This window comes from Pyxicephalus adspersus, chromosome 6, assembly GCF_032062135.1.
Source record: "Pyxicephalus adspersus chromosome 6, UCB_Pads_2.0, whole genome shotgun sequence".
Lineage (NCBI taxonomy): Eukaryota > Metazoa > Chordata > Amphibia > Anura > Pyxicephalidae > Pyxicephalus > Pyxicephalus adspersus.
Window position 1 is genome coordinate 6,076,287 of NC_092863.1, and position 17,042 is coordinate 6,093,328.

The 17,042-nt window shown below is 39.5% G+C and overlaps 1 protein-coding gene and 1 long non-coding RNA gene across 3 annotated transcripts in view; one reads left to right on the top strand and one right to left on the bottom strand.

Moving 5' to 3' along the window:
- LOC140332982 (uncharacterized) overlaps positions 1 to 17,042 on the top strand; it is a 160,160-nt gene that overhangs the window by 72,993 nt on the left and 70,125 nt on the right. For both annotated transcript variants that reach the window (XR_011921263.1, XR_011921262.1), the window contains one exon: positions 9,763 to 9,819. This is a non-coding gene — a long non-coding RNA (uncharacterized lncRNA). The remainder of the gene's footprint in view (positions 1 to 9,762; positions 9,820 to 17,042) is intronic.
- On the bottom strand, positions 2,836 to 15,344 carry SCRT2 (scratch family transcriptional repressor 2). The gene is made up of 2 exons (XM_072414304.1): positions 15,090 to 15,344; positions 2,836 to 7,761 (listed from the first exon to the last, which is right to left on the bottom strand). Exons 1-2 carry the CDS (start codon positions 15,244 to 15,246, stop codon positions 7,061 to 7,063), a joined length of 858 nt encoding a protein of 285 aa, XP_072270405.1. The 5' UTR covers positions 15,247 to 15,344; the 3' UTR covers positions 2,836 to 7,060.

Sequence of the window (17,042 nt, forward strand, 5' to 3'; positions counted from 1 at the left end):
TCTTCTGTGGGCCTTATTCACCCCCTGGCGGAGATATGACGTGCAGAACAGAAGCAGCATCTAAAGGAGATGCAAAGTCATCATTTTATTTTAGTAATTCAGCTCATGTTCGGAGAGGCTTCTGGGAAATGGGAAAACATACTGCAACATTGCATCCTCATCTGAATAGATGCAGTTTAAAAATCACAATCATCTCTTTTGACAGGTGAAATCTGTCAGATCTCTCCTCCCAGCCTAGAATAAGGAAAAGGAGGGGGGGGGGGTAGTTTTCTCTTTTTAATCTCCTCTGGGGTGCTGCATTTTTTATTAGCTTTTTGTTCTTGCTTGGTGACTCCGCATATTTAGAAATAGATCTCTTGCAGCACCCTTTGTCCTGTAGGCCCGTTTAATAATCTCCCTGCTTTTGTGCTGCCCTGCTCTGCATTTCTCTGCAGAGGGGAACATACAATTTTATAGGAGCCCATCAAAGCCAGGCTGCTTGTAATGAAATTCAGTCACATCACACAAAGGACTGCAGGTGGCACATTCTGTCCTCAGAGCAGCCAATCAGAGCTTGTCTGTCTCCCCAGCTGCCTCCATTTACATCCCTTTCTCCTGCTAGAAATAGCTGCTGCTCCCAGTTCACACAAAGGACTTTATTCCCAATCGGATTTTTATAGATAGGCCTTAGATATTTTACCCCTCCCATGCCCCCCCATCATGACCCCTGGAGCGTGATACAGCAAGCTGGGGGAAGTCGCTGCAGCTGAGTTGTGCAGAGGCCAATTAGGCAAAGTGGTTGCTTATTATTACAGAGGGGCTCGCACAGAGGACAAGCTGCCCCTAATGTAGACAGGCTACCATATGTGGAGAGCTTTGTTATGTAAATTCAGGTCTTAAAGGAGTCTGTGTGATAAACTGCTCGCCGACTTCATATCATCAGCCCCCCAGATTAAAGAACAGGTGCAGACAGAAAAAAGGACATTTATTAAAGAGGCACAGGGGAAATACTGGATGTTTTCTGCATTCGTGCAATAACTGAGTCATATTTGCAATTTTTTATTATGATATGCTTGCCATGTCAGCATAAATCTTGTATCAATGTCATTTCTACTCTCATTTTATTATTTATAAACCTTAGGCACATGTACTGTATGATCTCACCTAAGCCTTCTTCGCTCTTATTTTCCTTTTGGTTTGATCTAAAGTGTATGTAAACCCCAAAACAAAAATTATTATCACCTGTTAATCCTTCCAACCATCCTGTCCTAGCCTGACAAAGCCTACCGATTGTCTCTTTGAAGAAGCATTAAGCATGTCACTTAAGGACAGGAAATGTGTTAGGAATAAAGAATACCTCCCCCTCTCCTCTTTTCATAACATAGGGGGAGGTGTTCTGTAGTAGAGAGGACAAAATGGGAACAAAGTATAGTATATAGTAAGCATTTAGTAAGTAAAAGTTTATAGTAAGTATAAGGGAGCAGAACAGGAAGATATCAACTCACATGATTTATAGCAGAATCAACAGGTATTTCTGTGTGCTTGCTGATCAGATATAACAAAATACATTCAATTTGTATATTATAAAAGTGTAAAAAAGGTAATTTCATTGTTTAGATTCTCTTTAAAGCTTTGGTCTCCTGCAGTGTTTCTCAGCCAAGGTTCCTCCAGAGGTTGCTAGGGGTTCCTCGAGCAATCTGTGCCTCTCAGGTCAGTTACCACCATCTGTAAGGGTGACATTCTTCCCACTGACTAACTTGCTAATCTGATGTAAGCGGTGGATATTGTAATACTGTCAGAGGTTCTTTATTTCAAGGATTCCCCTATATTTAAAGCCTGTGAGTGCAGAAATTGTGTAAATTAGCTGCCTGTGTGTGCATTTTGACATTATTAAAGAGGATCTAGGGAAACCCTAGGAACTGAACTTGATGGACTTTTGTCTTTTTTCAACCTGACTTACTATGTAACTTTGTGACCTATACATGAAGCCTAAAGTTTGGCTCACTAAAGTGCAGAACAGGTGACTAGGTTGGCCTAGGTAATATTTGAAGCATGCTAACGTTTAAGGGGGGATATGATCACCCTGTAAAAATATATAAACGGTCCATATAGAGAACTCTCTTCCCAATTATTCACTTTGTGATCATTACAAAGAACAAGAGGGCTCTCTTTGCGTCTGGAGGAAAAGAAGTTTAGGCTCCGGATAAGGAAGGGATTCTTCACTGTAAGGTCTGTGAAAATGTTGAATCGGCTCCCTCAAGAAGTAGTTTGAGCAACTACTATAGATTTCTTTAAGAACTCGATGATTCCTAGAAGCACAGAATATAACTGGGTATTAAGGCTTTAATATAAAAATAACAGTGACTGTTGATCCAGGGAACATCCGATTGCCTCATGGAATCAGGAAGGAATTTTTCCCCTGTTAAAGCAAATTGTACCAGGGTTTTTTTTGCCTTCCTCTGGACCAACTATGTTTTTTAGGGTTTTATTTCTGGGATATGTTTATTTCCCTAGTGGTTGAACTTGATGGACTTGATGGATGCCACTTACTTTGCTGGCCAGTGGGAGGAATGTCCGCCTTACAAATATCCAAAAAGATAATTGGTGTCAGGTAAACTGACCTGAGAGTCACAAACTGCCTAAGGAACTCCTAGCAAACTCTGGAAGAACCCTGATTGAGAAACACTGATCTAAACTATCAGATGATTGACTGTATCATGCAATATCTGGGTGTGACAAGCATCCAATCTGGTGATCTGAACTTACCGTCATACACAAAATTCAAATTGTTGCAAAAGTTTTTTAAAAAATTAGACAAGACGGCAACACAGTTCTATTGAATAATAAACTCTTTATTTCCCTGAATTGCATGAGGATTCATACAGTAAAGGTGGCCTGTACAACTGGCTTTATCAGCTTCAGTTACAAAACCTTCAGAATAATGAAACACCCGACATGCACTTCAAATTATTGCTGCTCCTTTCTATTTACATTATTAATATCAAACAGGGGAGGAACTACTACAGCTATATATAAAAAAAGCCGCATACAGGATTGTATGGAGATAACAAGGCAGTCAATAGGACCATACACTGGCCACATTTCTTGTTAGTTTGAAAAGAATGAAAAGGAATTATGCAAGCAAAAGTTTTTTTTGTTTCATAATGTTAATTAATATCTTATGTTTTCATGTAAGGAATCAACCCGTTTACGTGCCAGCACTCAGGGTCTGGTGAATTTCCACTTAATACCAAAATGTTATGTTTGTGCTAACGGAAAGTTTATACAAATTAAACTGCATAGCAATTTGCTGCTGTGATACTAACACTTGTCAGTCAGGGAAGAGATTGTAGGAGAAATACCTTCTAAAGGCCATCATTTTAGACATTGAATTTGCATATGTAAGGGTTAGATCAAAGCATGATAATTGGGTGAGAGGTTAGTCAGGCTACACGTGAATTTTCATTTATTATCATGGCATAGTGTAAGGAGATGTCTGTCAAATATATCAGACTCCTTGCTGTAGTGTGTAGGAAGATTATCATTTTAATTATATATTAGAATTTTTTGGACATATTGACATTGTGTTCAGAAGCTGGATCAGCTGATTTGAAGAAGCCATCTAGGGGTCTATATTCAGATTTCTGGTGTCAATGTAGCGAGCCACAGGAAATGTATCCTAATACAGACCTTATGCAGAGTCCTGGCATTGGTGGACTTTAGTCTTAAACCAACAATGCCAGTGTCCTGCTATTACTGCCATTGACCACAGTGAACTCTTTTTTTAGCTCAGTGACATTTGATTTATAGTGTAGATGAAATGAGTTAATTGAAAGGCCAAATTCAGGGGACGGTTTAAAGAAATACCTCAGGGCAAATACTTTTTGCAGGGAAGGGATTTTATGTCAAACCGGACTTGCTTTAAAGTTTGCCATACTTGAATGTCTCTGCAGTTTTTTTGCAGATGATTGAACTTAAAAAAATGTCTCTTTGTTCCAGCATGCCTTTCCCTTTTAGTACAAGCCAAGCAAACATTGGTTATCGTTCTTTAAAAGTAACTTAAGACAAAAATGAACTTTGATTGGGGAACTGCGAGTTAGGTGCGCATTCAGCAATATCTGTTAATGACTTAATGAACAGCCATTTATGGTCAACTAAATGGACATGGATTCCAAGATCTAAAAGCCTTTGAGTGCTTTAAAAGGCCAACCCCGGGTCTCTATCATGGAGACTTAACAAACAATTTGGAAGAACATGTAAAAGTGATAGCCTTGCTGTTGGGGTAAATGGGTCTGATTAATTAAGGTTTGCCAAGACTGGAGAGGATAGATAGACATGTGAGAACCTGGGTGATTCCGCAGACCTGATTTGGAGCTAGTTCAGAATTGAAAACATTTGCCAGCTAATAGCGAATGATTTTTATTAATCCAAGTTTGCTGTATCACCTCTCCCATGATCATCTATCTTCTCCAATGTTGGGGAGCTTTAATAAATCAGGCCCAAAATCTCAACTTCTAGATTGATATCTCGTTCTTGGAGTCTTTGGGATCTATAAACCAATGAATGTGCGTGTACCTGCTGCTTTCTTCTATGGACTGACTTTCATAAAAATTCAACAATTTTTTATTTTTGCTTTCCTTTTATCTCAAGTTATCTGCTTGTGCTGTCTACCTCGGTGAGAAAGCTTCTAATGAATTGATAGCTTGCATAAAGTATTGCTACATTACCCGTCTGTAGGTAGTAGGCCAAATTTAGTATAAAAGGAGTTTTGTATAGAGAACTTCCATAAGTGCCAGTAATAAACAGATTGTATTGCCAGATAGTCAGAGACAGGGAGCTTATTGTTTGAAGAAGAAATGACATGAATGTATAGATAAAATAAAAGATTTCTTCTATCAGACTGCTTTGTATTTTCAATGCAGTTCATTGTTTTAGAATGGCACAGCCCTTAGTAGTGGCATGGCTTTTAAAATGGAGGTTGGGGATTAAGGAGGCACTACAAGGATTATGCTATTGGACCCCACCATATGTAGTCATTCCTCTATTTGTTTTGCAGTTTATAGACTGTGTATCATTGCTGCATTAGACATTATTTCTTTGTAAACACTATCACGGCTTTTCTTCATTCAACTTCTAATTTCACCATTTTGGGAACCTTACTAATTTAACTAAGACATTCTCTTTTTGCAGTTTGCTAACACTGATGCAAAGAAGAATCCTACGATCTATAAACGCAAGGCTTGCTTCATTCAGGCATGCAGTAATACTGAGCATTTTCCAAATATACTAGGTAATAATTGCATTAAAGCAGCCCTTGCACCTTTAAGATCGCTATGACTATTCAGTCACCTAAGAAGCACGGTGAAACATGTAGCATGTAATAATAATGCAATGTGAATAACATTGGGATTACCCAAAATGCTGCTGCAAGTGCTGTCAGTATACAAAAGAAGTTGCAAGAAAAAAAAAGTTTCTCTTGCACGAGGAACCTCAGCGTCATCGTTGATCACTGAATAACCGCTAATAAATCTTCATGTGAGGTCCTGCATTTGTTCTTGCCAGCAAGTCTGGAGCCTTGGCATGTGCAGACACCCCAAAACACTGGGTGCGCATGGCTTGAAATTGAGTGAATGTTGCTCACAATAACTTTTCCTCACTTTTGACAAGTGCAGGAGAGGCTGTTGGCGGGCAATAGCGCTTCCTCTGTTTTGAGGTAAATACTCATTGAGAAATTGCATAGGCTTTTCCGATGATCCTTGAATTGTGATCGGAAACATAGGCCTGAAAACAGTCACTTTTTGCTTTTTAAAGTCTGTTTCATTTAGGAGGAAGACAATTTAACACAATAGACAAGGCTCGTCCTGGCATCTGATGCAACGTATTCGTACTGAAGCCATACAGATTAACTACAAGCTGTACATTCTTTTCCATCCTCAAAAAAGTAAAATTAACAATAAAATGTGGAATAAATATAATAAATAAATCATATAAATTACATGACATTAATATTAAATATGCAAGTTACAAAAAAAAGGGTGTAAATGTCTTGACGCCATGAAAGAAGGGGGGTCAACTCCAAAGAAATTGTCTTCTTAGTACATAACACAAGTTATATTGCTTCCTCTGATAAATTAAATAATAAATACTGGAAGAATAGTGCATATTCTCATTGCCTTTTAGAATTCTAGAGGTAACACTGTTTTTTTGGATCAAAAATGCAACAACCTAATTCCAGTGGGGTGCCACAATCTCTTCTTCTGCTTTAAAATAAGCGTTGGCACAACTTTTTCTGCCCCGTTTATAGTGTACATATGTGCTTCCAAACAGGACACAGCAAACTCTTCTGTATGTATTACAACTGGGTTGGCTCGATTCCACTTGCGGATTCTTTTAACGTTCATCTGTTTTGTTCCCGGCCCGCATGAAATTTATTGTGCTGCAAAAAAAGTCCGCATTGTACTAAGCCTTGATAACCACATGGCACAAATAATAATAAAAAGAAGATTTAAAAATAAATAACGGCATGGATGCTTCTTCAGCAACATATATGCTTCTTCAGAGTCATATAACAACAATTTAAAAAATAAATAACATTGGATAGAAAATGGCACCTGAGTCTGTGTTACAGAGCCCCTCCATTAAAATTGTCTTCTAATGTTTCTCTCGTAAAAATGTAAGACTTTCACATTTCATGTGTTTCACCACAGAAAGCTAGGCTTTGCATGTAAGAGTTCATTAAGAGCTTCTGTAGAGAGGCTACAAGTTTCTTTTCTTTGTGTGTGTGTGTTTAAAGAAGAGATTAATCTTATCTCTCCACAATCCATTGACAAATGTATATTGCACGGTTTAAAATAAAGTTGTCAAGCTTCAAATTAAAAAAAGAAATAAAATACAGTCTGTTTCTATAAAAGAATGATGTTTGCACAGTCTATGGAGAAGTGCAACCAAGGATAATACTGTTTGATGCCAAGTACCCTGATTTTTGAGTTTCTGGTATGTTGTGCCTTCAATAAAAGTAGGTTGACACATTTACGTGTGCCTCGTTTCTTTTTGTATTGTCTTTCCCCTTTGATCCCGGAGTTTAACTCTGTAGGGTGCACTCATGGTCCGAGCCCTTGAAACAAGCTGATTCGTAATGTTTATTAAGATATGACTTGAGGGCAAAGGTCTTCTCGCAGCGTTTGCACTTGTAGTGTTTAAAGGCTGAGTGCGTCTGCATATGTGCGCGAAGGTTGGATCGGTCGGCAAAGGCCTTGCCGCAGTGGGCACAGCCAAAAGGTTTTTCGCCAGTATGGGAGCGCATGTGGCCTTGTAGGAGCCACGGACGGCTGAAAGCCTTGCCACATACGTCACATTTGTGTTTTAGATTGTGTGTTAGAAGATGCATGGCCAGGGCTGGCATAGAAACATATGTTTTTCCACACGTAGGGCATTTTCTTGCCATCTTACTGTCCAGGCTCCGATGGGTTTGCTTGTGCCGGCTGAGGTTGGACGAAGTGGCGTAGGTTTTACCACACTCGCTGCACGTGTGACGTTGGTTTCCTCGATTTTCAACACCTCTTCTCGAACGTCCATCTGTAATGAAGAAAGCATCTATTGAGTAGCTGTCTGTGACAGCCGCTTCACCGCTGAAATATCCTGCAGACAGGCTGGACTGCGGGCTGTCAGGCTCACTGTAGTCGTCGTGGTTCGGTGTGTATTCAGCCTCAGAAGATGAAAACTTGTCCCCACTCTTTTTCCCATCTTGGTAGTCAGGCGATTCGATGCAGTGCTGTACAAAGCCTGTGGCATGAACACAAAAAAAATGCATATTAGATTTTTTGCAGCAAAAAATATTTTTTTTATCAAAAGTGATAATTAGAAATTGGTGGTGTTGCAGGAGTTTGAAATGCACAACTTTCCATCACTTGATCATGAGATTCCCTACTTAACACCTTAGAATAATCAGGATGCTAATGCTTGAGATTCCCAAACGACCTTACTATGACAACTACAACTTCTCACTCATTTTTAGGATCTTACAACAATGGCTTCTAGAAAGAATCTCACAATGACATTTGGCATCCAAGAACAATGACACTTGGAATCTTCAATCATGCACGGACACTTTGATTTCAGCAACAAGCTCACACTGACACTTGGGTGTCACTGAGAAAGGACAATACTGACACTTGGGGTTCCAGAAAATGCTTAGAACCTGAAACACTGTCAGTTTGGACACAGGATTAATGATAATGAAAGGTCCAAAACAATTTGATCTGAATCCCCAGCCCTATCTCTCTCAAACTTTGGAACATAGAGGAACCCTTAAAATAACTTTCAGGTCTACAGGGAATCGCTTCTGTAATTGTTATATTCACAACTCACAGTAATTTATTGTGGTGGTCATTGCAAGGAATTCCTCCTACCTTACAGACCGGTGGGTAGAATGTCATCCTAACAGCCACAAAGATCATTGATGTTACTTAAACTGACTTAAGAGGTGCAAATTGCTCATTGCTCAAGGAAGCCCTAGTAGACCTCTGGAGAAACCCTGGTTCAGAAACACTAATTTAGACAGGTACTGTTTCTGCCTTATTCTCCCAGAACAAAGGCAAAATAACAAACGGGATCCCCAAAAAATTACAAACTTATAAACCAGATCATTATAGGGCTGTTACTTAGGCTTCTAGAACATTGGCACACTGACATTTAGCATTTATAAGCATGACCCATTGACAGTGACTATAGTACATTAACACACTGGATCCCCAAACAATTAAAAAATCTGGCTCTTGAGATCCCAGTATGCCCCTGTATTCCAAATTATGACACATTGGCCCCCGAGATCATCATATAGCATATGTTATCAGCTTTCCAAACCATCTTCTGTACACTACATAACTTTTTCCAAAAGAAAAATTAGGAATTGTTTATAGTCCAAATAGGGTGAGCAGTCTAGGTTGGCAGTGATGTAAATTCCACATCACGCATTTTCATCTTTTAGTTTTATACATGCTGCACTTGCTCAGCATCATTCTTCCTCTTTGTCATTTATATACTGTAGGTCCTTTTGACCCTGGGGCTACAAACACAGGCATGGCATTTAAGGAAACACAACAAAGCTGCACTATTGAGCTGTAACAAGTTTTTTTTTTTCCCTTTCATTTATGTCTGGTAAAAGAGCGTGCCTTGCCAGGAACATATTCTGACACCGTCTCCTTTGATGACCCATCTGTGACAACATTTACTGGACTGCTCTGTCGATAGCAGTGACCTATTGATTAGCAAGATGAGACCCTCTCCAGACTAGCACAAAATGATGATGTGTAGACACAGCTCATTCCTTCCTTAAATTGTAAATGTTCATCTTGTGGATCACTAGGGCGTTGTTTTACAGAGTGGCAGGACACCTTTTAGGTTTGTTGAGAGGACAGGACTGTAAAAATAATGAGGCCATGGTGCTAATTCACATCTGTTCCTCTCTCTCTCATAGTAATGCTGCGTTCATTTTCCTTTCCTTTACATCTGTTTTTATATACCTGTTGGATGGGATACTGTTCACAGCAACCTATGCACTGTTCTATATATCTTATAGACCCCTAATTCCTGCTGTTTGCACACTGTCTTGTAGGTACATTCCCTTGGCAGGATGGATTCCCAATTTAGTTTTTGTATAAGATAACCCATACAGAGGTGACCTATACAGAGATTTCACAGGAGGACTTTATGCACTGCTTTTAGGTGTCTCTAAATAGTTATAGCTCCCATAGTAACCAGTCAACTACTTTTTATTTCTTCCAGCTGAAATAAATCATCCAACAGACGTGAAGGTCAGCAGTGACACAGACAGGATCAATTGTAGGTCAATTTGTCTTTTTTTCAACCTTACTTCTTAATTTACATTTCAGCTTTCTTAGGATGGCAACAAGTAGAATTCTATGCTGGTTTGCTTGAATATAATGAGATTTTTCTGCCATACATCCACCCAACTGGAAAAGTATTACTACAATCCCACATGATGGTGTCACACTCCTCAGTATAATAAATGTAGATTAAACAACACCAGCCTAAAAGGAGCAATACCATCATCATGGTTTGTGGAAAAGGTGCAAACACATAACCCACTGTTAAGAAAGATTTAAGGTAGAATTGGTCCTTAAGCAGCATGCACTCATTAGACCTAGAATGTCCAGATATACTGGGAAAATATATTTCCACAGTACTGGGAAAGTCAGATACCTAACACTTCTCTAGATTCGAAAACCTCTGTTGCTGTTTGCTTGCTTTTCATGAAGCAATGCAGTTCACTCCCTTCTGCAGTGGATCATTTCAGCAGAGGCCAATGTGACCCCCATAGCTCCTTGCATCTCTTAAACCATTAGCTTGTAATCAATACTCCATTTAATGCAAGCATTAGCTAGGGTCAGGCATTTCAAATGTGCTGTCCACTAAGCTTTCCCTTTTCTGACTGCATAGCCTCAGCTATGTAGACATAGAGCATGTTCCTGCAATTTACACATGAGTGTGCAAATACATGTATGAACCTTTTCGCTTCATCTGAAAATTAAATTAATCCTTTCCCTGATTTACAAACTTAGCACTTCCCTTTCAGCATGCACACATCAGCCTGTACAACTCCGCACACCACATGTTGAAGCTTTGTGACGTACAGTGTGTGTATATGTGTCATTGGCTCCCATCCCAGCCCTCCTCTGCAGTTTTAGTGCATGTGGCTGTATAGTCAGCAGATGATGCTGAATTCTTGCTGTCAAGGTGACACTAGACGGCACGTGGGCAAGCGAGATTTTCTTCCTGTCCTGCAGCGGTGAGGGTAAGGCAGGATATTACTGTATTCAGATTTGCTGCCCTAGCCATAATAGATCAGGATTGCAGATGACTAGACCACTCTCCAATGAAGCAGCCTCGACTGCCATTGATATGCTCTTGCAAGCATGCTAGCTTTGTGCTAACGCAGAAGTGGCACAGTAAGTGTTCTTTTTTTTTACCCAAAAAATCAAAATCAAGTTTGTAAAATATGAAAGACAATAAGTCCCTTTAAAAGGGACCAAGCAATATTGTCTTCATTCACCAAAAAGCTTTAAAACATTTAGCTGGCATTTCTATGTGTGTTCCTGGTCACCTGTTCTTGGTTTTAAAAAAAACCACATCCCCATCTTTCATGTGTTCTACAGTTCCCTATGCATATATTGTTTTTTGCATGGGGGAACCATTGAAATAACTTTCAGGTCTTCTGCTATAATTACTATGTCTACAGCATAAATTATAATAACATAGTGAACAGTGGGAAGAATGTCACCCATACAGATAGCCAAAAAAAATCATTGGTGTCAGTTAAACTGACCTGAGAGGCACAAGTTGCTCATTGCTCAATGAACCAAACTCTTCTGAAATCCATGTTAGAAAAACACTGTGCTGCCAACATTATGATGTCAATCCAGTCATTTGCAGTATTGTACTGTAAACCCAGGCTCACGTGGAAGTGTGTCAAAGACTGAGCTCACAGGAAGTGGGTTGAATGGCGCTGGTAATTATTCAACCCAAATAAAACATAGAAAACTGAAGATATTCATCAACATCCATTTATACAATATCTTACTTTACTATGTACTTCTGTAAATAGTTTGCATGTATATATTTTTCTAGAAAGAAGTTTTCTTTCACAGATGTTACATTCAGACATTGCAAGCTCAGAGCTCATTACTTTTTCACCTTAGAGCAAAAGGAACAATGACAGAGGATGTTTGGTTGGGTATACAGGTCAATGCAGATATCACAATTCACTAGCTGGAGCTGCAGATATTTGCCATTCATGGTTCCTGCCCTCAAAACATCTTTAAGAAATACCATACAAACACATAAAAAACTGGAATACAACAAAAGTATCCAAATGTAACACCACTCAACAATGATACCAAATCACAACAGAATACCATGAAACACCAGAATACAAAAAATCATTTTGTTATATTGTATTTTACAAAAGCAGTCTATAAGTATTTTGTCAAAAAAAGTCAGCTAACTGTTGTTGAGCTACAAGTTTCAATGTGTGGTGCCAGCATGCTGGGATTTGTGGTTTCTAAACAACCGAAGACCAGAATGTTGGAGACTGTTGCCTCACAAAAGCATGCAAGAGCACATTTTTAGAATGTCTTTCTAATGTAGCAAGGCCCATTGTTTCTGCACAAATTGCTCTATAGATGCTTTATGGAGTGTGACTGAAGCAGTAGCTCTCCCTTTCTGTGCCATGCACCGTGTGTTGTGACAAGCACCTTAAGCTCCCTTCTCATTTATACACTCAGGCTTATTTATTAAGATGGTTTATAGAGCAACAATTATGTGTAAAGTGTTGTACTCCATAACAAATGCCATTGGTTTAGTGTAGTGTATATAGCAGTAGTTTACTGTGGCATCTTTTTGAGGAGAATGGAATGGAGTAATCCATAGAACACCTTCTTTTAGAATATTCCTTTTTTTAAAAGAATATAACTAAACATAATAATTTCTTTTTGTACATAAAGATTGCTGATATATCTACATCACTACAAATCCTTTCTACAATAATAAAACTCATTCCACAGTGTAACGTCATCATAGCAATCTGCACACACCTTTTAGAGGGTCAGCGTTTAAAGATTACCTTGCAGATTCCCCAATACATTTTTGCCCTAGATTTAGAATCAGGCTTTTCTGTCTATTCCCCCCTCCTCTTCTGGCAGTCTGATATTTCTGCTGCTTGTTAAAGTCATCTCTCTCCCTCCTTGTTTGCAGTATGTGCGGTCACGTGTCCCAGGTACAAAAAGCTTTCCTCAGCAATATTTCACACCTCTCTAAAGAACGAAGCAAGGTTATTTTCAAGAGCATGACTTTGAGAGACATCACCTCTGTCTTCCAGCTACATTTTGCCTGTAAATACTCGGATATCCGTATACCGTTCTTAGGGACACCTGTTTGAGCATATTGTGTCTGCCAGTTCCCTCAACGCTTAATAGCGATGATTGGAACGTTGAATTAATAGGAGCAACAAATAGCAATTTGTGAAGTGCACATGTTAGACTGGTAGATTCATCTGTCTTGTGTTTCAGGATAGGCAGTGAGAATAATACAGATTTTATTGTAGCTTTGCATTATTTTATTGAACAGGGCTGATGTTGTGTAGCCCTAGTACAAAAATAGGTTCCATTTATACCATACACTTCGTGCTGAGTTTGTAGGGCACCTACAGAATTATTAGTATTAAATCTATACAAAGTTTTGTACAGGCTACTGAAACCTTTTTTTTTTTTTTTAACTTTGGACACACTTTCTCAATATATCTTAAGTTATAAATCCCACATACTAATTGCAACATAACATCTGAAACCCTTAGCCAATCTAAATCTAAATTTATTTTAATTAAAGTCCAATAGACAGTACACTTTATGAAAACGTGTTGAGGATTTTTAATCACTTCATTGTGCATGAAGTCTTTAAAACTTTGGCTAACATATTATAGGGTCGTGCTGACATGGCATGCTGGCAGTGGTATTAAGTATTCTACAATTATGGAAGCTTTTGTAATAAATGCACGAAGCAGTTATAGAAACTGCAGTATTCTTTAGCATTCTGATCATTTGTTTCCTGCAATCAGAACAAACACTGAATTGGGTAAAACTGCAACATTGTTGCTATTTGCATGCCTTTGTTGGATGGAAATACCAGCTTATGTCAGCCAGCACATGGTGCAGAGGTATGCACCCTCATGGAAATACACAATCATTTCTAGGATTCTTCAATATTTAGAAACAGTCCTCCAATTTTTGGTACAATCACAGATTAGTAACTAGTATACCAGGAAGAATAAATAGAAGCCCTGATTCTTGATGTAAACTACAATTTCAGCCTTTATGGAAGATAAGCCTTCGGTGCATTCTCAGGGTAGACTTCTTGTCAGTACATCTTGCTATACTAAGGAGACATCTGCTCTGACAGCAGTTCAGATAGAATTGTATTTTAGATTCCAGTCTTAGAGGAAGATGTGCTTAGCTTGCAAATTCACATCTCTGGGACGGCAAGTTACATCTGTGATTCAGAGGTACAAGCCTTCCATGGAACTGTCACTGACAAACCCACCGCAGTGACACATGTCAGCTCTATTGGCTAATCATAGTTAAATATATAAAAAAAACAAGATACATCAAAAATACATTTTGGTTCAAAGACACCTAGCCATTGCCTCTTATATATCAAATAGATGTGCTTCTCTCTGGATGGTGCCTCTTAAAGGGCTTTAGAGAGAGTCTTTTGCCTGCCGCGTGAACAATGAGGTCCCCAAGGAGGCTTCACTCCCCTCCCCCCACCCTTTCTGTTCTCCCCCATGTAAACCACTGGCATCCGCTCTTCTAAAAAGGCATCAAGGGCCCGATAGTACAGGAATTAAAGCCGTGTTCCCATAGAAGACAAGAAAGTAGCTTATGGAACAGCAAGAAACCCATTGTGAATCCAGTGCTTATTCTACAGGTGATTGCAGCCGAACATGGTGTATGTGGAGGGCTTTGCATGTCTTATTCTGCTGCAGTCATGAAAATCTGTGTTGACAGTGGCTGCATGCACGCAGCATAATCTACAACTTAGTTTTGTTGGTAATTGTTCAGGAAAACACAACACACCTATTTTGTCTAGTAATCCGCTCTTACTCCATTTTTGCATATCTCAGCTAAAAATTGTCAAACAAAAATCTGCAATAAATGCACAATTTAGGACAAGCATGAGCAACTTGTACCACTCCAGCTGTTAAGGAGCTAGGGCCCATTGAGTCTTGTCCTTTCTTAACAGTTGATAAGCTCCAAGTAGCTCCACCACAAAGCACCAAATTTGCTAGTGAATATCACAAGTCAGCAGATCACAAAGGTTGTCCTATCAGTTCATGCATAACAGCTTTGTAACTGAAGCTTATTTTTACATAAAAGTCAACAGTGCAATATAAATCAACAAAGCGTGAGCAGTCCCATGTTATAATATTCCTCCTCCACCATAAAAAGTCCTACAATCTTATTTTATAAATAATGAACATTCTTTGCTTTAATATGTGATGATCAGATCTCATTTTGCACCCAAAGGTGCCCACTTACCATTTTCAGCAACAGGGACTCCCAAGCTGCCCACGGTGCTGGTAAGCGACTGGCCCAGGACGCAAGGGTCGTCAAAGTGGTGGTAACTGGAAGCTGAAATCCCGCTGGAAGAAAAGTCATCTAATTTTATCTTCTTGACTAAGAAGGAGCGGGGCATGTTGGGCAGTACAAGTGGGGTCTCTCCCTTTTGTGAGGTGAGCCAGAGAAGGTGCCTTACATTCAGCACTGGACAGCTCACACTTTCTGCAGTGTGTAGGGAGAGAGAGTGAGAGAAAGGGAGACTGAGGGAGCTGGAGGGGAGGGGGAGATCTGGCAGCAAGAGCTGAGCTCAGCACTCACGCTGTCTTTATATGGGATGCAGGCCTGAGATCAGGTGGTGCTTTGCAATGGAGCTGTTTAGCTCTCTAATCCATCAAATGTCCCCCAGGACAATCATCACATTACCAATGAACCGGCTGTGCAGACACAGAGAAAAGAGACAGCCTCCTGCCTACTTACTTCTTCTAGACAATGCAGGGGGAAGCAAGTAATGCAGAAAGCAGCATGGCAGCAGCAGCAAAAAAAAAAAGGGGGGTACAGATATTTCTTCTCTGCTACACACAGGCACACTGCAACTTAGTTATGGCATCTGAGCGCAACTCACAATGCATTGCCATCAAGCTTTTTGCAGCTGAGAGTTGTCGTAGCTGCCAAGAGCCTCTCAGCAAGTGGATTATAGCCTGTGAAGTGATGCTGTTATTGTACTACCAGCATCCTTTTTGTCTGTGTGTTTTCTACATTCCTGCTAAAGTTCAGCAGTCACAGATAAAAACACGTGGAGAGGTGAGGGAAAGGAAAAGAAGGGGGGCAATACAGAATAACATCAGGAGGATTCCCATTGTGTAGATGAACTACGATTCCTTTGTCTTGAAGCAACCAGTGTGTTTTAACAGCCTGTGAATCATACAGGGAAAGTCCATATGGTGGCGGGGGGAGGGAGCATCTTAATATCCCACATCCACCAAGGTGGGCAATAAACAGTGACCCTTGTAGCTGTGTAACAAAAGGAAAGAGCCTTTCCATCTCTATATAACACAAAAAGGGATAGAGGAGATCTGGCAGCTAAGATCTGTTTCTGTCTGTCATAACACAATCTAAAGTCCCTGGAATATATTGTTCATGCATATTTTGCATGCACCTAATTTTCATATTTGTTTGCATTTATACCTTTTGCTGTTTTTTTATATAATATTATTATTAAGATTATTACAGCATAAAATGCTACTCCAAACAACAGGTGAATTCAATCTCTGCTTTGGCGTGGTGGATTCAGCGGTCTTCTTAGTAACTTGATATGTTTTTGTAAAAATTTTAGAGTAGCCACGTTAATCAGGCTTTTACAGGTTTTTGTTTGGTCTGCAACCTTTTGTCACATGATTGTGCACCATGCACCTTTTTCTCCTTTTACCATTTTCTGCAAGGGGGAGTTGCAGTGGCCTTGGATGGCACCTGAAGAAAAATGCCAATAGAAACATCCAATTTATAAAAAATGGGAATCACATAGAGGTACCCCCTCCCTTTATACCATCCTTGTTTCTTCTAAAGTTTTGAAGTCTGTCTGTGGGTATGTATGCTAAGGCAAAAGAGAATTAGTGAGATAAGGTAATGATGTAAGACAAGACCTGGCTCTGATTCAGTGTTCCATCTCAATCCCAAACCTGTCTAATATAGTTGAGGTCAGGGCTTATTTGATGATCAGATCTAATTTTGTATCCACTTACCATTTTCAGCAAAATGTCTTAATCGAGCTACGTTTGTGCCTTTGGCACAGGTATCATGCTAGAACAGAATATGGACTTCCCTAAAATGTTTCCACACAAATGTTGAAAATGTCTTTGTAAACTGTAGCATTAACAATATCCTAAAATTATTTTGTGCTTTGCACTAAACAGCCTGAAAAGGCTCTGTCCTCGT